We start from the raw sequence: 23,292 nt of genomic DNA, 5'->3' as shown, positions 1-23,292 counted from the left end.
GGAGGGAGGGAGGGAGGGAGGGAGAGAAGCGCAATCTTGGGTCAGAAAAGCCCTAGTAAGATTATGAAGGGAATTCTATCCGCTTAAAGCAGCAATAAATGACCCTGTGAACTAGTCTGAACATCCATCTAACAGAACATCTATCTAACATAAATCTAAAAGAAAGCTGTGGGTAGTATGGTGTGGGGGGGGGGTGGTATGCGGGAGGACTGAAAAGGGCAGGTATACTATACAAAAAACAAACGAACAAAAAAACAACTAAGAAAGCTCTCTCTGATAACCAGCCTAATAACTAGCCTAACACAACTTCAGTGAAATTGTTCAGGGATCAACAATTAGTAGTACTTTCAAGTTTCTTATACCTTACTTGCCCATTTATTATTATATTGGCAGTTATGACTATTTAACACTGTTAAGGATTGTGCGCTTGTTTCTGAAACAGAAGGGTATGCTGGAACTCTGTAATCTGCTTTGCCTTGGGTGTGAAAGGAGAAGAACAGGTGAAAAAGAAAGAGCTGCAAAGAGCAGATGTATCAAATCCCTGAGGCCAAATAAACAGAGGGAGCGCTAGACTGTGAGCAAGAAATATCCTCAAGCATTGAGATAGAGAATCTCCTTTCACCCCAGTTACCCAGGACCACTTGTAACACACATATAGATCCAGCTACCGACGCAGTGCCAAGCAGAAAATATATAAGCTCTACAGCTTAGGAGCTCAGTATCTTGTCAATATTACTGCTTGCCACATCCTAAACAATTCCAATAACCAAGCTCACTTTTGTTCCTGGGAACAAATAGCTACCTTGTATCTCTCATAAGAAATCTGGACCCTGTCTGGTTCTGCTTCCCGGTTCTGAGGTCTTCAAGGCCTACTGCTAAAGCTCATTTCCTCCCTTTTCCAAGATGCCAGCCTGAACCTCTACCTAGTACCTGCTACCCACCACCATCCCGCTCCCACACCAACCTGGCCAACTCCACCTGTCTGCACACTGTCTTTTGCTACTCTTATCCCTCATGCTGAGAGGCTAACTGTAGTACCTCCATCCAGATTTCCAGGCCAGTGTTCTGGCCTCTCCATCTAGAAAGAACTAATCCTGCTTGAGGCAAACCTGCCTAGTAGTTGGATATCAAATTCTACCAAGTCACAGATCCATCATGATGATTACCAATTTACCTAAATTTCAATCACATCATATTAGGTTTTATTCCCTCTTTCTTTTCTGAAAAGAAACTCTGAAAACTTTCAGATCTTTCACAACTTGCACCAGTTTACCTAGGAACTGCTCCTGCAGCTGTCCTATTCTCACACAAATCAAGAATCATTACACCTTTCTTTGCTTATCTTCAACCTCTTGACATGACACCACTTTTTAAATACATTAGAAAATGGTATCATACTTAAAATACACTTAATGGAGGAAAATATTCCATGACACAGGAGAGGAGGGAAAAAAAATCACAGATTGGATTACTTATAAATAAAAATTTGAAGGTATTTTCAATTGGCAATATGGAATGAACATAAGGCACTTCATGCTTTTCTTAACTTTCTTATCTTAAATGCCTTAAAATTTAGATCATCTTATTAAGTGAGTAAGACATCATTTTACTTTGCTAACCCCTCATTAACGAGAGATATATGGCAAACTTCAGGCAAATTTCTATAGGAAAATATAAAATATTATGAATGTGAATTTTCACCCTAAATGTGATTTTATGGAATTATACCTATTCAAAATTTGAACCCTTGGAAAATTCTGATTACGAGTACTTACTAATTAAGGAACACAACTGATTATTAGATTTGCTAGTGATCCAACTTTGTTTCTTTTTTAAATTAATTAATTAATTAATTTTTTGGCTGCGTTGGGTCTTCGTTGCTGCGCACGGACTTTCTCTAGTTGCAGCAAGTGGGGGTTTCTCATTGCGGTGTCTTCTCTTGTTGCAAAGACACGGACTCTAGGCTCATGGGCTTCGGAAGTCGTGGCACGCAGGCTCGGTAGTTGTGGCGCACGGGCTTAGCTGCTCCGCGGCATGTGGGATCTTCCTGGACCAGGGCTCAAACCCGTGTCCCCTGCATTGGCAGATAGATTCTTAACCACTGCACCACCAGGGAAGTCCAATCCAACTTTGAAACAAAAATTTCCTAATATTCCTCTTTCACGCTCAGGATTAGTTTAATTGAAGTAAATCCTGAAATTGAAAGGTGAGCCACCAGGAGGCAATATCCAGTTGCCACTACTGATTTGTATGAATCAAGATTTTATCCAAAGAGTGAATCAAAGAAAAGAAATAAATCACTGTATTACAGAAGTACACATATTATCTCTAAACCAAGTATATATTTCTGCCCATTAAATGCCTCATAATTTAAACATGTTGACTTATTATATGTGAGGTGGTAAAAAATAATTTAAACTAAAAAGTTCATAACCTTATCTAAAATTAAGTGAAATTCAATCCTTAAAATCTGCTTACTTTTTCAGAAATAAAAATTTATATATAGTAACACTTCGTGCCATTTGCTTTCTGTCTTATTCCACTCCAAAATGTAGATCTGTACTTTTGGAATAAGAAATATAAGTATTGCCTTTCCATCTTTTTCAAGCTCTCCCCAATTCTTCCGCACGGAAGGCCCCAAATTTCCTTATGATAAGCATTCTTCCACATTTAATAAATGCAGAAACTAAAAAGTGCTTTAGTTTAAGATAAAAATTCAAATAAGTCTCTACTAACACTCATCCCACTTAGTTTTTCCTAAACTTACTACCAATAATGAACTTTCTCACAGTATATCGAACTTTGAAAGTTATCTTCCTGTTTCTGCATTGATACAAAATCATCTCATCCCACTGGTCCCTCAAAGACAATATCATGCTTCTAACAAAGGTCAAACACTGAGAATTGTTTTTTCAAGTTGATGCAAGATTTAGGGAAATTTATTTGAAAATGAAAATAATAGCAACCAACATTGGCTGTTCTAAGCACTTTACAAGTATTAACTCATTCAATCCTCCTAACAACCTATAAGGTTGATAGTTTTATCCCATTTATAGATTAAGAAACTGAAGCTCAGTCACAACAGCTTGTAAGTGGAAGAGCCAGGATTTGACCTTAAACTGTCCCAGTTCAGAGCCCAAGCACACTCTAACTCTCTAGCTGTACCATCTAAATGTTAAGAACCATCACTTAATAGGTATCCAAGTTATTTCGAAACGAAGAGATTAAAGATTTTTCATTTTGTAATGAACCAGATAAAATACCATGTAAATATTTTAAGCTATCGTCTTAAGTCATAAGAAATAAAGACTTCTGACAGCAAAACCAAGTATGTTAGATTAATATTAAAGAAAAAACTCCCTTTAAATGATTTTGATAATTTTATTATGAATACATGACCAATAAATTTCAAGTACACATTCATATGACAATATCTGACAAATACCTTTCAAAAATTAACTGCAAATGCACCCAAGTAATCAACCATTAAAACACATTCTGGGTAGTCAAGTTGAGAGTGTACAAACATCACACTAGACCAAGATAATCTGGCAACTCACCTAACCAGAACACAGCAAAGTCACTGAGAAAAGGCCTCTGAACAATCAAAATAAATACTCCAATGTCCAAGTATTGATACTCACTTTTCTCAAAAGAGGATCTCACAACTAAATAAGGGTCAACTCATTTTTACCCTTATGCAGAATTACAAATTTGACTTCCGGAGGAAAAAATGGCGTAGAAAAATTACCATTGGGAAGGTGAAGGGGGACACCGATCACAGTGACAAGCACATCCAATAGAGAAGCAGAAAAAATGCTTACTTAATAACTTCAAAATGCAAAGAGATGTGATCTACAGTCCTATATACAATCCAACAGATCCTCACGGCACCACAGTAACTGACGGTCACAAATGATGACCCTAGGTCATCAAAAGATTTAATTATATTCTGCATCCTACTTAAAACAGAAAAGAATACCATATTTAATTTTAGTATGATTTTCACTCAAAGTCGTTTTATAATTTGAAGCTTAGAGGATAAACCCTCAATTACCCAGTAAGCTCAACTAATAAATCAGAAAGAAATTCCTTGGAAAGTTCCAAGTAGCCAAGGTTTCACTGTTTCTAAGTTTAAGAGCACTATGTGTACAAAAGTTACCTGAAAGCAAAAGGAGACAGGAGAGCACAGAAGTAGACAGTCTAAGAAAACAAAGAAGAGCTAGGCGACTGTCTATAAACGCGCTATCCTTAAGGCATTTCCCACAAAACAGTGTGTGGGCAGTAGGTGCCACATCAGCAGTACTCTGTATTTGTCCCGCTCCTAAATCATTTGTTAGTTTCATGAATTATTAATTTCAGTTAATAGTTTGTTGAGATGAAGCAGCACCAACTCTTTCCTCAACTGCAAGAAGTGATAGCGTCCTGCTGATTGCTCTACAAAACCAACACTGCGATTACTCTTACAGAGCATGCATATGCCTTACGGTGGCACACATTTGATTTAAAAAAAAAAAAAAAGTTCTCTTTTAAACTGCTTTTCATTTTTAAAGGATTCAGGGAGATAGTGCCTAGCCCACACCGAACTTTGTTATCAAAAACATTGTTACACTACTCAACAAAACTCCCTTTCAGACCAGGCTGCAACACATTCTTTCTCTAGCACCAAACAAAAACTTTAAAGCACATAGTAAATAACATATAAGGCCTTGTACTTTTCTCCCCTTCTAGCGAGGAAGTCTAACTCCAAACAGGAAACTGCTTCTCAAAGGATTCAACGCAGAAATCCTACCAAACGCCAATCCAGTTCTCAGGAAGAGATTTAATATTTAAGTGCCAACACACTTGCCCAGGTAGAAACGGAGTAAATACTCAAGCTTCCCTACCCTTGAGGCACCCCTTGGAAGTTTTAGCAGGGAAAAAAAAAATTGCCTTTTCTAACGAACAAACTACAAAATGCTTTAAAAGGCCAATCTATACAAAGGTTCACAGAAGATAAAGAAGTTGAAAGTGCTAGTTTGTCAAGTTTTTCGATCACCCTCCCCCATCCCACCAGGATCGGGGAGGAAAGAAGGGGCTAAGTTAGAAGGGAGGTTCGGGGCTGAGCGGAGCTAGGCGCGGGGCGAGGTGATCGGGCGCCCCCCCCACCCCCTCACCTTTCCCGGGACCAGGTAAAGAGGCAGAGAGGAAAGCACGAGATGGTGCACTTCTCCGCCAGAAGAGCAAGGTGGAAGGCAGGGCGAGGAGGGGCGGCGGGGAGCAAGCCGTGTGGCCGCGCAGGGACCGCCCCCCGCCCCCTCCCCGCCGAGATCGAGAAGGGGAACCGTCTCCCCGAATCGGGAGCGTCCTCGAGTCCCTTACCCATGCTGGGGGCTCCCGCGGGGAGCAGCCCGGCGCCAGCCGCTCCTCCTCCGGCTGCTCGCGCGGCCGCTCCGGCGGCAGGAGGCGGGCCCTCCGCTCGGCTCTAGCCCGGCTGAGCTCAGGCGGGGCAAGAAGGCGCCTCCATCCGCCCGCGGCGTTCCCAGGCCAGTCCCGTCCGCGCCACCCGTGAGGAACAGGCGGCGGCCGCTCCTCACTCGCGGCGGCTGGAGCGCCCTCCCCCGCCCGCCCGCCCAGCAGGCGGCTTCCCCACCCCCGGTCGCTCCCGCCACTGGGTGGGACCTGCCGGTTCGTCGTGGCCGCCGGCTCCAACCCGGAGCGCCAGCCCAGCCCCGGAGCCCGCCCCCACCGCCGCTCCCTCGGCGCCCGCAGTCCTCTAACGCGACGCCAGAGACTGAGGTGGAGACCAGGACAGAGGCCGGGAAGGTGCCGGGAGCTGGGACGGGAGGAGGAAAATCTCGCGAGAATCCTCGGTCCTCCCTGCCCCGCCCCCGCCGCGTTCCGGCTCACCGCCTGCCCCCGGCGGCTGCCAGGTGCGGTGACGTCATGGCCAGGGGTCGCTAGCCGCCCGCGTCCAGGTGCGCGGAGCGAATGGGGGAGCCGTGCGGCACAGCTGCGACTAGTCCTCCGCCCTGAAGTTCGAAGCTGCTGGGACAGGCGTGTTGTGTGGTTTGTCGCTTCAGATGGATACAAAGAGTTTTTGCTGATAGGCAAATGAGCCTGGGTTGCCCCACTTTGCAGTGTTGCTGCAGCAGGCTTTGGGGGACCTAAAAGAAAAGAGGCCGCGAGAGAGAGATGCAAGAGGACAGAAATAGAGAGAAAAACCGTTTGCTTTCGAACTTTAGAGGTCCAACTGCAATCTGAACCCGCGGTTTACCTTGCAAAGTTCCGCATGAATCAGAAGCATTTCTTAGTCGGAAAAAATCCTAGGCACAGAGTAAATTCTATTTTACAGGATTAAATTATTGGGTTCCTTTAGTCTCTGTCCGCTGAAGACCACTTTCTAAATCCCTTTTCTCCTTCGAAAGTATAGTTTAAATTGTTACCTGATGGGGAGGAGGGGAGCAGGTCGGGATAGTCATGATTTGAGAGATTGCCTGCCATTTTTTTCTAGCCTGAATATGAAAGAGAGCATAGGATTATTGTAATCAGACATGACACTTTCTTTGAGTTAGAAATATATATAATTAATTCAGCCAGGGACTTCCCTGGCGGTCCAGTGGTTAAGACTCTGTGCTTCCATTGCAGGGGGCATGGGTTCCATCCCCGGTAGGGGAACTAATAACCCACATGCCAAACAGCTCAAAAAGAAAAAAAAAAAAAAAAAGTTCAGCCAACTTTTTTCCTCTACTGTTGAAGCAAACCCAGTTCCCGGACAGGTGCGTGTGAGAGCAACATTTGTTGGTGATTTTTAAAGCAATTTTGTCATTTAATTCTCACAAGCATCCAGGCAAACCCGGGTTTCTGAAACTCCGCACAGCCATTTATTTTTTGTGGGACTTTGGATAAATTAACCTTGCTGGATTTCAGTTTCTTGAGTCTGTCGAAAGAAATCTTTATAGTGCAAAGCACAGTGTCTGGCACATAGTAGCAACTTTGTAGATATCCATTTCACTATCTCCTATAGGCCTGCATTTGCCATCCTTTAATCTTTTATTTCTAAAAAGATTACATAGGGTACCTTTTTAACAAGAATTGTCCGTTACAATCAGAGACCAAAAAGGAAAAAAGAAAAATATTTAATATGCACACCCCAAAAGATGTACATATTGGCTGTGTTGTACTGAAACCATGAAACATATTGTGACTTTTTTCAGTCAACAAATATTTATTATTATGTTAATTGTCCCCTTCTAAGCAAACAAATAAACAAACCAAAAAAGCTGAAGTCCAGCCCTTACCCTCAAAGATTTTGAATTCTAACCAGGAAGTGAGACATGAACAGATAGTTTATTAACAGAATGAGGCAGAGAGAGTCAAATTCCTGAAAAATTAAAGGAAAATTACTATGGGCAAGGCAAGCTTCAGGGGGAAGGTATAAATTGAACTAAAGCGTGGAGGAAGGCAATAATTTCAACCTGGAGGAGTCCTAGAAGTAAGGAGTGAAAGTGGAAATGCAAATGGAATATCCCTGAAATCTGTGTGGCTCCTGCAACCCATAAGAAAGCAAACAGTTTAAACTTTGAAAGAATGAGGCTGATGGGAGGCAAAAGAGGATTCATGGAAGGAGATAAAGAAAAAAATAAGACATTGGAAGAGAACTAAATACCTTGGTCTCTAGGATCCTAGATATTTTAAGAAGAAAGGCCAATGAATAGAAATGAAGAGAGGGTAAGGAAAACAAACAGAAGGAGGGAAAAAAGAACTCTAGATTTGACAATAAGGTTACCTTTGAAAGTATAACTTCAGAATATACGTGACAGAATGTGTAATATATATAGCTGCATATATTCAGAATATATAGAATAGAAAAGGTAAAAGTTAGTTAAAGGTTTCAGTGACTAAATGAGCAATTAAGAAGTGAGGCCATGGGCTTCCCTGGTGGCGCAGTGGTTGAAAGTCTGCCTGCCGATGCAGGGGACACGGGTTCATGCCCCAGTCCCGGAAGATTCCCACATGCCGCGGAGTGGCTGGGCCCGTGAACCACGGCAGCTGAGCCTCCGTGTCCAGAGCCTTCGCTCCGCAACGGGAGACGCCCGCATACCGCAAAAAAAAAAAAAAAAAAAAGTGAGGCCACAAGTAGATAAGGTGAACATATTATTTTAACCAGAAGTCAGGTCACATAAAATCTGACAAGATAAAGTATCTATCAGTACAATCAGTTATAGCCTAGAAATCTCAGGATCTGTATTATTTCCACCGTAAACCATGTATTTTAGAAGTTTGAAAATTAAAATAAGCAAAATCACTTTGCAAATTCAGAGGGCAATACCCCATTGAGGTGACGTTGACATATTGGATCATAAAAGAAATTGGAAAGATCAGGGAATAGGACAATAAGAAAGGTTGAGAAAACTGAACTAAAGCTAGGAAGTAATCACAATCCCGGAGTTAGTGCTGTCTTCCAGAGGTGAAGACAAAGGACATCCCAATGGAAGAATGAAATCTAAAAATGTATTTTTTAAACTTACAAAATGGTATGTGAAACTATGTTCTAAATTTGTGAGCAAATGTTAGCTATTAATTACTCCATGGAGCTTGTTTCATCTTATAAGTCTTACCCCCTCAATGAGGCCTTCAAAGTGTGGCACTATGTTTTATACATTTTTATGTAACTAGCACATTGCTCAGCTCAAAACACTGCTTTCCTCAGTGGTGACTATTAATTGGATGATAAAAAATATGGTGAGATGATAATCTCATCATATATTTAGATTTAACCTCAAATACCTTTCAGCTAAGAACAAATTACCTTTTCTTTTAGTCTTTATTTCCTTTATCTTATAATGAATTAGGTTTTATTTATCCATCTATCCTCACCCTTCTTTGTATTCTAAGACAAATGAACTAATACCATTCTTTTTTTCTTTTATTTTTTTTTTTGGCCACGCCATGCGGCTTGTGGGATCTTAGTTTCCTGACCAGGGATCGAACCCAGGCCCTTGGCAGTGAGAGAGCTGAGTCCTAACCACTGGACCACCAGGGAAGTCCTGAACTAATACCATTCAAATCACTCACTTTCTTTTTTTTTCTGCTGAATATTGATCTGGTATGAAAGAGAATATTACAATTTCTGTGAGAATGACATAATTTCCACCAATCTAATTCATTCTAAACTGCCATCATGTCTTCCTAATGTTTTCTTCGGAATTTATCGGAAGATATCTATATTGAAAAAACCATCTACCTTCTTTCCTTCTGGTGAAAACTATTCTAACCAGGAAGACTATTCTAAAGAAAATTAAATATTAACTTGATTGTGTTATTTTTAAAACACTGATTTAGCTCAAATCTTAGAGGTAACTAATTCTTTTCTTTATTCTCAATTCCACAGAGCTAGATTTCCTAGCCAGCATTCTTATTATTTTGTTTTGCCTTGGCTAGTTTACTGTATACTTAAGCACAAATTACATCAATGTATAACCTGAATTTTTAAAAATCATTCTTTAGAAAATAATTGAAGGAAATAATACTCTCAAACACAATGCCTATACTGTGAGGTTAGTGAAGCTAGAAAATGTCCGTGCTCAAACTGGACCCATCAGCTTCTAACAAAATCCTGCTACTCTGTTAGTAATTTGGGGCATGTGCTCAAACATATGGTCTCTCTAAGCACTTTTCATTATTGCACATAAGAAAAAATTTAGTTAAAAACATGATGAGGGACTTCCCTGGTGGCAGTGGTTAAGAATCCGCCTGCCAGTGCAGGGGACACGGGTTCAAGCCCTGGTCCAGGAAGATCTCACATGCCGCGTAGCAACTAAGCCCGTGTGCCACAACTACTGAGTCCACACTCTAGAGCCCGTGAGCCACAACTACTGAGCCCGTCTGCCACAACTACTGAAGCCCACATGCCTAGAGCCCGTGCTCCGCGACAAGAGAAGCCACTGCAATGAGAAGCCTGCGCCCCGCAACGAAGAGTAACCCCCACTCGCCGCAACTAGAAAAAGCCCGCGCGCAACAACAAAGACCCAATGCAGCCAAAAATTAATTAATTTTTAAAAATAGGCACTATTACCAATAAATAAATAAATAAATAATAAATAAAAACATGATGAGCCCATCCAAATGAATCACTACTTTGCAAACTGAAAGGACCTTTTTAATAATGTTATTTGTACTTTATTCGGATGGTAGTGTCATTACAGAGCTGGTGGTTGGTAGGTAAGTCATAGAGCCTTGTTCTAAGTCCTCAAAGAGAGTCTCTTTCAAGAAGCATTACTTTTTCAAAATGTTAAAGCTAGTCTCCTTTGAAGGGTCAGATATTTTAAGCAATTCCAAATGACAAATACATTTGCATTTTTCAAATATCAGGCAATTCAATTATACACACAATATCATGTGAAGAATTTCTGGCCGTGAGTACACATTCATTCAACTCAACGGACATTTACTGACCACCCATTATAGATCATTTATGACCTGCTCTGTCATAAATATAGAGATAGAAAATATAGGGACTTCCCTGGTGGGCCAGTGGGTAAGAATCCATGCTCCCAATGCAGGGGGCCCAGGTTCGATTCCTGTTGGGGAAATTAGATCCCACACGCATGCCGCAACTAAGAGCCTGCATACTGCAACTAAAAAAATTTTTTTTTAATTAAAGAAAACACGCCGCAGGGAAGATCCCACATGCAGCAACTAAGACCCAGTGCAGCCTAAATAAATAAATACTTGAAAAAAAGAAAATATAGTCCCTGCTTTTTTTTTTTACACTTAAGTTGCTTCCATATCTTTTTAAAATTTAATTTAATTTATTTTTTATACAGCAGGTTCTTATTAGTTATCTATTTTATACATATTAGTGTATATATGTCAATCGCAATCTCCCAATTCATCCCACCACCCCCATCCCACAATAGTCCCTGCTCTTAAAAGAGCAAGTATTGGGGAGCTTTGGGGGGTACATTGGAGTTGCTCAATAAGGACAAGGAAGTGTATTTAGACAGCCAGAACAACAGGCAGGTATACTACTGAAAGCCTGGGATACCTTTGGCAGGGGGGGCAGGCTGGGAGAAACAGTCAAACACAGAGAGTTCATGTGTTGTGGAAATGATTTGAGGTCTTATCCTAGAAGTTATAGGTAGTTAATGAAGGATTTTAAGTAGGCAGTTGCTTTGCTCTTTCAGCCACAGGAAAAAATTCACATGTCTCAAAAAATTAGGTACAAAAAATTTGGTTCCATAAGCATTGATTAAGCCCCACTACCCTCAACCAATTAATAAATATGTTTTTCACTAATATTAAAAAAAACATTTAAACTAACATAATAGACAAGACACTATGTATGCTGGGCACTGTGAAAACAGCAGCTCTGCCTTTAAGGACTGTGATTTCCAGCTAAGAGATGCTTAACTGTTTTGAACTTACATTTATTTAAATAAAATTGGCCTTCTTTGCAGACATGGCATAAACGAATAAACTGGGCACATTCTCGTTTTAGTACGAGTTTAGTAATGAATTAGTATTCTTATTTAGATCTCTTTGCAAATTCTAAACAGTAAATGCAAATAACTTGTTTCCCCCAAATCAGAAGATATTTATACATATCACAAGTTACTGTACCACAAGTTTCAAAAAAGAGTAGATTTTTGAAACAGAAATATTAGTGATCTATGTTTTCTTCACTTGTGAGTTTTTATAAATGACAAGGAATGAATTATTATTTTTTTAAATAACCCAAAGGAACATCCAGAAGAAGACTCCATCTATAATCATTATCCCTTGGGCAATACCATTTCTGTGTCTGCCTAATATGACACTAAAAGGCTCTCATCAAACTGTTATATGTCTATGCTTCTGCTTATCTAACCATGAATTGTTTCTGAAACAAGAAGTGGAAACTTTATTTCAAATCCCGACTTAACTTCCTTAAAGGCACAGATGACAACGAGGGTTATGTCCCATCTGAGACTGGAGTGTTTAAACTGCCTGCTTTGACATTCTATTTTTTTTTTTTTTTTGGCGGTACACGGGCCTCTCACTGTTGTGGCCTCTCCCGTTGCGGAGCACAGGCTCCGGACGCACAGGCTCAGCGGCCATGGCTCACGGGCCCAGCCGCTCCGCGGCATGTGGGATTCTCCCAGACCGGGGCACGAACCCTTGTCCCCTGCATCGGCAGGCGGACTCTCAACCACTGTGCCACCAGGGAAGCCCTGGTGAAACCCAGGATTAAATACCTGCCAAAGCAAAAGACGTTCCTCTCTGCATATTCCTGAGAATTCACATACCGTTCTGCCGGTTTCTGAGCCACGTCACCACTCCCACAACTGCACCACATGCTGTATGTGGCTCCTAAACAAATCTCCATCTCCTGGTCAGCCCGCTCCTCCTCACCCAGCATTTGCCTTTTCTCACATCTGCTTAAACATCTGAGGGTAAATTCCAGTGACACATACTACACCTCAACCTCCTTACTCCTGAGGCTTATATGAATACCTCCAGTTTATAAGCAGGGAACCAGAGTCTTTCTAAATGATCTCCTGCACACCATGCCTACCTTCTTCATTCTAGAATTGATGCTTTAACAGGACTCTGTCCCCTTTTTTTCTCTCAACAGTCATATCTCTGGTGTGCCCTCTCGTAATTTTATATCTGAGCTACCTTTTCTCTACCCTTAATTTCCTAGAGGAAATCCCCCCCTCCTTTTCACTCTTCCTTCCCCATCCTTTCTGTCTTATACCATATCTCTCTTAACACTGACCTTTGATTGCCAATCCAGTTTGTCCGGTCTAGTAAACTCTACATACCTAGCCTTTCTGATCTCCTAACCCTCCCTGGCCACCAAATATCTTTTCACAGAGTAATCTTAGACCTTATTGAGACCTTATTGTTTTAAGACCTTATAGTTTTAAGGTAACAAAGTTTTTACACATTAATAGCACGTAATCTCAACGTATTCCTTAAAATAAATCAGTGAACTAGGTGATGCTATTTCTTGTTTTGCAATATTAAGTAGCATTAATAACAGCTAACAGCATCTGACCATTTTTAAGTCTCGGGCACTGACCTACCTACACACTTCATATCCCTCACCTCGTACGGTCCTCACTACAATGCTATGAATCATGGTATTATCATCCCCATTTTAAAGAGCAGGAAATTGAGACCAGTAATTACCTTGCCTAAGATCACATAACTATTAAATGGCAGAGCCTATGCTTGAATGCAGAGCTAACTCCACAGCTAATGTTTCAGTTTATCTCAAGTCAATTTGCTCCTTAAGCCATGATTTCTTTTTTTGCTTAAAGAGAGGATATAAAGGAATGTATAAAGGATATAAAGGAATCCTTCCTCCATGGTTTGTTATAAAGACCAACCAGGAAAGGGCCTGGGACAGAGTAGGCACTTGATGCTAATCTCTTTTCCCATCTTTATGCATTCATTGAGGACCTACTCTGTGCCGGGAGGTATACAAGGTACTTGTGTAGATGGGTGTAGAGAAGTGATAAAGGCGACGTGGGCCCTACCCTCATGGAACTTGTGGTCTAAGGAAAGAAGTTGCATTTCCCAAGTACACAATGTAAATCATCTATATTATTTCTCACGTGCCACCTCCCACATGACCCCTTCTTTCTTAAATGTGTTCTCTCCTTCCTCAGAAACACTGTGCTTATACCTCTCCTGGAACATTTGGTATATTTTCTTTTGTAGTACAGCTATTATCCTACAACTTGCATTTCCTGTTATGATGGTGATGGCCTTGAGACTGGGACTCTGTCCTCCCTATCCTTGCATTCTTGTCAACCACTAACACAAAGGAGGCTCTCAATAATTGTGTACTAAATTCAACAATAGAAAGACATCATAAAATTATGTCTCTACATCCTGAAGATTTCAAATCAAGGAGTTATGACTTCACTGATTTGGTCAGATTCTTCTTATGAATGCTGTTTTATAAATGGATTATTTGCCATTCTGTGGCAAACTTTTCCTGCAGATGATTAGCCAAGATGTGATTACTTAGGTATATGCTTGACTTAGTGGTCCCTTATCTTTTGTAGTGAAGACAGTTCCTGTTAAACACTTGTCATAATTTTCAGTTAATTTTTACATACCAGAATTTTGGTAGAAATATTATTTCAAAAAAGCTGAAGATGTATATTCAGAATCAATTCATTCTATTTATTATGAGGTCATAGTTTTTTCTAAGAATTATGGGGAGGGAGGAAGGAGTGAAATAAATGCTGGTAACGTGAGAGAAATGCTGGAAAAATCTTATCTACCCTGTGGTCTGCATCAGTGCAGCCACTCCCTGCAGGTGAAGTCTGGGTTTCATCAGCCCTGCCTCTGCACAAAACGCATATTTGTGTTTACACGCATGTGTTATTCCCTTTCCCACGTGGAATCAACACCTTCTTCTTCAAACCTTACCTCTCACCCCTAAAATGTATACAAAGGATGAAGAAATCCAAGATATTACGACACTACAAGGTTGTGCTCGAAACATGTTAAAGAGTCATGCCCTGCTGATTAAGAAATTAGTCACCACCCGTGTGTGATGTCACCTCACATCAGGTGGAAACGAGAACCCAGGATTGGGAGACATGCTCAATGTTTCAGAATCCGATTAAACAATTCAATAAAACATTTACAAAACAGAAAGATGTTGCGATCACCACACAACAGAGTTTTGTTAAAAGACGATCAGTTTTCCAAGGCCCAGGGAAATGATACGCCAAGAGAAACAGCCTCAGAGGAAGTTCCATTTCTGGTTAAGTTCACTTAAGGATCTCTCTTCCCCAAATGAAAGCTTTAGTTAGTGGGTCTATTTGAATATTACTTAAACCATAATAAAAGGGAAAGGATCTTCATGGCAGACACCTTGTAGAGACAGGAATTGAAAGCCAGTGAGGACGGTTTCATTTGTAGGGGAAGAAGCCTGAGAAAGAGGAACTCTTTAAACAAATTTCTTGAGAGACAGAGACAGAGACAAATATCAGACAACGAAAGGCCTGAGAGAAAATCTCTCTTAATTATTCATTCCTTCATTCATTCATCCATTCATTTTCGGAGGAGAATGTTTTAATCATGACTCAGGATGAGCTTTTTTTTTTTTATGAAGTGATAAATTGAAATCAAATTTATCCAGTACAAATAAAAACTTGGCCTATTCTTAAATCCATATATTAATCACATGCATATTTTTATGCTTTTCTTCTGATTATGTAAAAAATGCTTGCTGTACAAAATTCAAACAATACTGAAATGTGTAAAGTAAAAGGGGAAAGTCCCAAAGAAGCCCATGTCTCAGAACAACCTCTATTAACAGTTCGGTTTATATTAAACCGTAGTTTTATTAATTTTCTTACATGTAAATTGCTTATAATTACACTATACATATTGCTCTGCAACTGTGCTTTTCCTATCTAATCAGTGGATGCCTCTCCATGCCAATGCATTTATTTCCATATCAAGTCATTGCTTCAAATGGTGCATTCCATTGTTTTACTGATTCATGACCAATTTTATATTAATGAGTATTTGAATTACTTCCAGGTTTTTGTATTTTTTGGTACCATAAATCTGCCTCAGTGAACATCTTTGTATATAAATCTTTGTACAGTAATGTGAAATTTTTCATAGAAGTGCAATTGCTAGATCAAAAGTCATCCAAAAATGTTGTGCCAATGATTCATTTTCAACAGTTTACACTATCACCAAAACTGAGTATTTAACGATCTTTTGAATTTAGTCCATATGGTAGGAGAAATATTATAGCTCGTTGTTTCAACTTATATTTGGGAGGCTGAGAATCTTTGTAGATTGACTAATTTTATTTCTTTGTCTAAAATTGCTAGCCCAGGGACTTCCCTGGTGGTCCAGTGGTTAGGACTCCAGGCTTCCACTGCAGCGGCCACAGGTTCGATCCCTGGTCGGGGAACTAAGATCCCTCAAGCTGCATGGCACAGCCAAAACTAAATAAATAAAATAAAATTGCCAGCCCTCCAGCCTGTATGCTTGACTCATCTTCTTATTTTTATTTATTATTTTCTCAATGCTTTATAAAAGCTCTTTATTCTAGAGATGTTTGTCACTTTTCTGGGTATCGGTGTGGAAGGCAGAATAATGGCCCTTCGAAGATGCCTAGGTCCTAATCCCTGGAACCTACGAACATGTGATGTTACGTGGCAAAAGGGAATTGAGTTGCAGATATTATGTTTGCGAAATCAGCTGACCCTAAAATAAGGCGAGCATCCTGCGTTAGCCAGGTGGGTTCAATGTAGTCATAAGAATCCTTAAAAGTGGAAGAGGGAGCCAGAGCAGGAGAACCAGAGAGATGGTAGTATAAGGACTTGAGGAGTCATTGCTAGCTTTGAAGATGAGGAAGGGGCCATACCCAAGGCTTCTAGCCTCTAGAAGCTAGAAAAGCCAAGGAAACAGACTCTCTTCTAGCACCTCCAGAAAGAAATACAGCCCTGCTGACCATTGTTTTTAGCCCACTGAGGCCTGTTTCAGACTTCTGAACACCAGAACTGTAAAATTATAAGTCTGTGCTGTTTTTTTTTTTTAAGAGAAACATACACTTAACATTGGCAGAATCAAAACCACATATGTACATAATATAGGAGTATAACTGTTACTTGTGCAGCTCCTACACCAAAGATGTCAAATACTAGGGCAGGAAAAGGCTGCACAAGTGTTTGGTTTATGCCTTTTTTGACACCTCATCCACTAGTTTCCAAAAGTGAACGGGCAATACAAAGGCGGCAGTTTGTGCTGTTTTAAGCCACATAATTTGCAGTGATTTGTTATAGCAGCAATGGGAAACTAATACAGAGGGCCAGAGAAAGAGATAATCCACCCCCACCACCTACTTCAAGCAGCATCTCCAGCATCCACTACTGTCCACTGACATGGTTTTGGCTTCAGCTAGTTGATCTTGGCCCCTGAGCTCTGGGAACACCATATCTTCCCTTTCCCTCTCCAGTTTCGGAGCTAGAAGGCTACCTGCTGTTGATAACTTCCAAGGTGTTCACCATCCTCTTTTTTTTTCTTTAACTTTTAAAAATAGAAGTAGAGTTGATTTATAATGTTTTCTTAATTTCTGCTGTACAGAAAAGTGATTCAGTTATACATGTATATATATTTAAAAAAATTTATTTATTTATATATATATTTGGCTGCATTGGGTCTTCTTTGCTGCATGCGGGCTTTCTCTAGTTGCGGTGAGAGGGGGCTACGCTTCGTTGTGGTGGGCGGTCTTCTCATTACAGTGGCTTCTCTTGTTGCGGAGCATGGGCTCTAGGCATGTGGGCTTTAGCAGTTGTGGCACAAGGGCTCAGTAGTTGTGGCTTGCGGGCTCTAGAGAGCAGGCTCAGTAGTTGTGGCACACGGGCTTTGTTGCTCTGCGGCATGTGGGATCTTCCCAGACCGGGGCACGAACCCGTGTCCCCTGCATCGGCAGGCAGACTCTCAACCACTGCACCACCAGGGAAGCCCCCTATATACATTTTTAATATTCTTTTCCACTATGGTTTATTATAGGATATTGAATATAGTTCTCTGTGCTATACAGTAGGACCTTATTGTATATATACACACATTCTATATATAAAAACTTACATCTGTTAATCCCAACCCCTCACTCCATTCCTCCCCCAACCCCCTCTCCCTTGGCAACCACAAGTCTGTTCTCTATGTCTGTGAGTCTGTTTCTGATTTGTAGATAGGTTCATTTGTGTCATATTTTAGATTCCACCTATAAGTGTTATCATATGGTATTTGTCTTTCCCTTTCTGATTTACTTCACTTAGTATGATAATCTCTAGCTGCATCCATGTTGCTACAAATGGCATTTTTTCATTCTTTTTTATGGCTGAGTAGTATTCCATTGTATATATGTATCACATCTTCTTTACCCATTCATCTGTTTCATGGACATTTAGGTTGTTTCCATGCCTTGGTTATTGTGAATAGTGCTGCTATGAACACAGGGGTGCATGTATCTTTTTGAATTAACGATTTGTCTGGATATGTGCCCAGGACTGGGATTGCTGGATCATATGGTAATTCTATTTTTAGTTTTCTGAGGAGCTTCCACACTGTTTTCCATAGTGACTGCACGACTTTACATTCCCACCAACAGTGTAGGAAGGTTCCCTTTTCTCCACATCTTCTCCAGCATTTGTTCTTGCCAACATCTTTTTGGTTTTTCACCCCTTCCATAACCAATGAAGACAAGTCCTGTATTAGTTTCTGTTTACAGTGTTTAGGGATATCTTTTCCTGGGTGGACCCTGCCTGATAGAGTCTGTCCAAAGTGTTGCAAATATGTTTTCCCAATCTGATGTTTGTTTTTTACTTTTGATAGTGTTTATTTCATGTCTGATAATGTTTTAATAGTGTTTAAACTTGCATGCAGTTAAACATCAATCTTTTGTAATGACATTTGAGTTTTATGTTACCTTTGAAAGGCCTTTTCTCCTCCAAAATTTTAAAAATAAATAACCTATCTGGGACTTCCCTGGTGGTGCAGTGGTTAAGAATTCACCTGCCAATGCGGGAGACATGGGTTCGAGCCCTGGTCCGGGAAGATCCCGCACGCCATGGAACAACTAAGCCTATGTGCCACAACTACTGAGCCTGCAGTCTAGAGCCTGCAAGCCACAATTAATGAGCCGTCCTGCCACAACTACTGAAGTCCACGCGCCTAGAGCCTGTGCTCCGCAACAAGAGAAGTCACCGCAATGAGAAGCACGTGCACCACAACGAAGAGTAGCCCCTGCTCACTGCAACTAGAGAAAGCCCGCGCGCAGCAACGAAGACCCAATGCAGCCAAAAATAGAAATAATGATAAAAAAAAAAGCTCTAGGCCAGAAAACATAGTCAAAAAATTGTCTTGTGTAAGCATGAGTAGATATTTATCTTTCTGCTGCCAGGTTAGCCAGGACCTGGCACATGTAATATTCAGTAAATAAGTGGTTCCTGACTGAGCATTAAAAGTATGTCAAGCACACATTTTGACTAAATTCCAACTGATTGAGTATTAAAAATTAATCTCCATCAGAACTCATTATCAGGGACTTCCCTGGTGTTGTAGTGGTTAAGAATCGGCCTGCCAATGCAGGGGACACAGGTTCGATCCCTGGTCCGGGAAGATCCCATGTGCTGAGGGACAACTAAGCCCGTGCGCCACAACTACTGAAGCCCACGTGCCTAGAGCCCGTGCTGTGCAAGAAGAGAAGCCACCGCAGTGAGAAGCCCGCGCACAGCAAGGAAGAGTAGCCACCGCTCACCACAGCTAGAGAAAGCCCGCACACAGCAACAAAGACCCAACACAGCCAAAAATAAATAAATAAAAAATAAATTCATTAAAAAACAAACAAACAAAAAAAAGAACTCATGATCAGAGCTAGAGATCGCCATCGTATGTTGAAATTCTGTCATACAAGAATAAATCTGAACTTTTCATTTAAAAGTATTATTCCAATTTTATTTAAAATTTTAGAAGTTGAATTTTTGTTTGGTATTACAGAGCAGGAACAAAAATTTCTTAGCACTCTTGTCTGTTCAGTTGCTCCTATGGTCATTGTTATGCATATTTTGTAAATCTTAAACCGTAGACAGTGGGTGAGCAATACACTTTTAGACTGGCCTTGTCCACATAGGATGCTGCTGTAATATTGCCACCAAATTTTCACACCTCCAATGGTAATTGACTAGAGAAATGTCTCCGTGGATTCACAATTATATGAAATTATCACAGCATTCTTTTAAAATCCTGCTTTGTTCTTTGATTGGTGAGAAATTGGTTATTGTTTCTCATTTTTTTCTCTTTTCTGTTTTTCATTTCTTCAAAGTCTTTATTCTGTCTGAATGAAGATGATTTAATATGGATATCATTGTGCATGATTTTGAAGTTTTTCCTCTCTATGAAATGTCGAAATGGGATTGATATCCTGCCATTAGTTTCTCATCACACAATGGAAAGAATTCCCATACAAGATGTTTTTTCTTTTTTTTTTAATTTATTTTTCGTTGTACCGGGTCTTAGTTGCAGCTCGCCACCTCCATTAGTTGCAGCACGTGTGCTCCTTAGTTGCAGCCAGCAGGCTTCTTAGTTGTGACACGCAAACTCTTACCTGCGGCATGCATGTGGGATCTAGTTCCCTGAGCAGGGATCAAACCCATGTCCCCTGCATTGGGAGGCAGATTCTTAACCACTGTGCCACCAGGGAAGTCCCTAAGACGTTTTTTCTGGAAGATCAATTGTTTAACTGGAGAGAAATAACTACAAATGAAATAAACTTCATAAACGTCATTTTATTTAATGCAATGAATGCCAACATTACCAAGGGTTCTATCGATACAAAAATTGCAATGAGAGAAACAATTTCTATTTTTCTTCATTGTAATATTTTAAATTTTATAAACACTTACAGCACAGAAATGATACAATGTCCTTCCCAAACTCTTTCTCAATGTTTACTTTTACACTCAATGTAGGTCATTGCATTTTCCAGCTTCTAGAAACCACTCACATTCCTTGCCTCCTGGTTCTTTTTTCTCCCCCCAAAGCCAGCCACTTTGCATCTCTCTGATCAGAAGTCACAGCTTTGGGGTGGGATAGGGAGGGTGGGAGGGAGGGAGACGCAAGAGGGAAGAGATATGGGAACACATGTATATGTATAACTGATTCACTTTGTTATAAAGCAGAAACTAACACACCATTGTAAAGCAATTATACCCCAATAAAGATGTTAAAAAAAAAAAAAGTCACAGCTTCCTCTGACTGACTCTTTTCTTCCTCTCTTCCACTTTTAAAGAGCCTTATAATTACATTGAATAATCTAAGATATTCTCCCTATTTTAAAAACAGTTGATTAGCAACATTAATTCCGTCTTAATTTCCTTTGGAATTAAGCCTATTCCTAGATTCCAAGGATTAAGACATGGACATTTTGGAGGGCCATTATTCTGCCTACTGCCATATATGTACCTACATACATTTTATAAATCAAGATTCAGTTGCAGAAAATATAATCTACTCCAGCTAGTTTAAGTAGAATCTATTTCAATAGCCTCAGAACAGTTGGCTGATTAACTAACTAGACTTCAGCTAAGCTTCTAGGAGTCATTTCCAAAGAATACAGTGCAGACTGAGGCCACCAGAGAGCTGACAATTCTGATATAATCAGGTATGTGCCTATGGAATCTGGAAGCCGTGGGTAGGGCTGTTGTCTGTAAAGCTACCTCACCTCCACTACAATCAGAAAGCTGCCTCTGCTAAATTGGGAATCCAGTCCTACACTGCTGAATCATGCAGCCTCTGCCTGGATCCACACAGCAAAATGAATGCCCTGCCCTGTCTCTCTCCTCACTTAGCTCAGTTTCAAAATCAAGTGTCATACAAGTGCATCTGATTAGAGGAACGTAAATCACATCAAGAACTCTGGTTATAATGGAGGCTGGGAGATTTTATTTTTAGCTTTCTAGCCTCTGCAACACAGGAAGGATTACTAGCAGGAGGTTGAGAATGGATATTAAACAAATTAAGCAAGATGTCTGCTAGAAACACACATGGTATGGTTCTGGAAGGAAATACAAGAAACTGGTACAGTGGAGGCAGCTGGGGAAGGGACCTGAATGGTTGGAGGATGGATTGGAAAGGACAGTTTATTTTCATTGCACTATCCTCTGTAACTATTTAAATTGGTACTTTGCACACATATTGGTTATTCACAACTAAATAATTTTTTAAATAGGATAGGGCAAAACAAAACCAAGTAAACTAAAATCAATATAAAAAGATCTCCAATGATTCTGATATAGCTGGTCCACAGACCAAGGTAACCTCGTCAATTAATACTTGTTGAAATAAATGTTTTCTATTTGGTCTAGGTGAGGAAAAGCATAGTTAGGTGAAACTTAATTGATAATTGTTGGAATTTAATTTCATATTACTTTTATTATTTTTGACATCATTTATGTGTAAAAAATAATATTAGCTGTTACTTAGATATTGTCTTAATCTTGCATTTTGCTCTCATTTGCTACTTTCCCATTTCCTGGTGTGACTAGTTAACTAGTATATACACAAAAGACTGACTTTCAATTATCCATAACTTGGGTCAGGCTAACCACTTGGACTGAATTCCATAGCCAGGAGCCACAATTCCACTGTTGGCACCTGCAAATTATAGGCATGATTCCAAAAAGGGAACAGTTCTGTAAGATAGTCTTGCAAAAATCAAACCCATGAAAATATTTTGATGAGTAAATTAAATATAATGCTGAGCTCGAAAGACTAGAAAAAGGATTTGTTTAAAGAAATGGGGACAGAAATGGGGAATCCAGAGGAAGTGGTATTTTGGCTGGGGAATATAATAAGTTGACTTACACAGCATTTGGTTAGTAGTTGGACAAGTCCTTTCAAATAGCAGAGTCTGAGCAGTCAGTTGAAATTTCAGAGAAGGCAAGTCTGCTGGATATATGCATTTAATAATCATCAAACACATATAAAACCTTGATTATAAATATAGGTCTTGACAAAATCTGCTTTACCTCAGGCTAAAACCATGATGCTTCCTCTGTACATAATGAATGAGTCTCACTCTTAGTAATATAAAATGAAACCTATCAATCAGTAGGGATTGAGTATAAGTGGTAACCTGAGGCTTTCTCTCTGAGAAATGTGTATACAGCTCTCACAGCAATCAGGTTGTTGATTCCTCTGGGCATGCCACTGAATTGGCCTGTGGACTCCCAGACACTAAAGGACTTAAATGGAAAAGAGTTTAGTCAGCCCATAGGTGACCACAGAGCAGCATCAGGGAGAAAGCATGCTGATTTTCCTTCTATGGTAGTTGAGAGATTTCTAAGAGAATAGGACTTTATTCTTTTTTTCCCCCCCAGCTTTATGGAGGTATAATTGGTATGCAAAAAATTGGACTTAACACATGTACACTATTTGGTGATTTTGGACGTATGATTATATTCTTGTTACCATCACTGTAGTCCGGGTAATAAACACATCCATCACCTCCAAAAGCTTCCTTATGTGGCCCCTCCCCACCTTTTTTTTCTTGTGGTCACATGAGATCTACCTTCTCAACAAATGTTTAAGTACATAATACCTTATTGTTAACTGTTGGCGCTGTGTTATACAGCAGACCTCTGGAACATACTCATGTTTATTACAACAGGCTCAATAAAGGTCACAACCCTTAGGAATTGGGCTGTTGCTTGATCAGGAAAAGCAGCGTGTAACTTTGTGTGGAATCACTCAAAACAGGTCCTCTGTGTCACACAC

The 23,292-nt window shown here is 40.2% G+C and overlaps 1 protein-coding gene across 1 annotated transcript in view; it reads right to left on the bottom strand.

Annotated features, from left to right (window-relative positions):
* CD2AP (CD2 associated protein) overlaps positions 1-5,425 on the bottom strand; it is a 108,226-nt gene extending 102,801 nt beyond the window's left edge. Inside the window, exon 1 of the mRNA XM_007451910.1 lies at positions 5,362-5,425. Within this exon, the coding sequence (XP_007451972.1) occupies positions 5,362-5,365 (4 nt within the window). The 5' untranslated portion in view covers positions 5,366-5,425. The remainder of the gene's footprint in view (positions 1-5,361) is intronic.
* Between the last annotated feature and the right edge of the window lie 17,867 nt (positions 5,426-23,292).

Source organism: Lipotes vexillifer, unplaced genomic scaffold, assembly GCF_000442215.2.
Source record: "Lipotes vexillifer unplaced genomic scaffold, Lipotes_vexillifer_v1.1 scaffold147, whole genome shotgun sequence".
Taxonomy (NCBI): domain Eukaryota; kingdom Metazoa; phylum Chordata; class Mammalia; order Artiodactyla; family Lipotidae; genus Lipotes; species Lipotes vexillifer.
The sequence above is the reverse complement of the archived record's forward strand: the minus strand, read 5'-3'. Positions and strand labels throughout refer to the sequence as shown.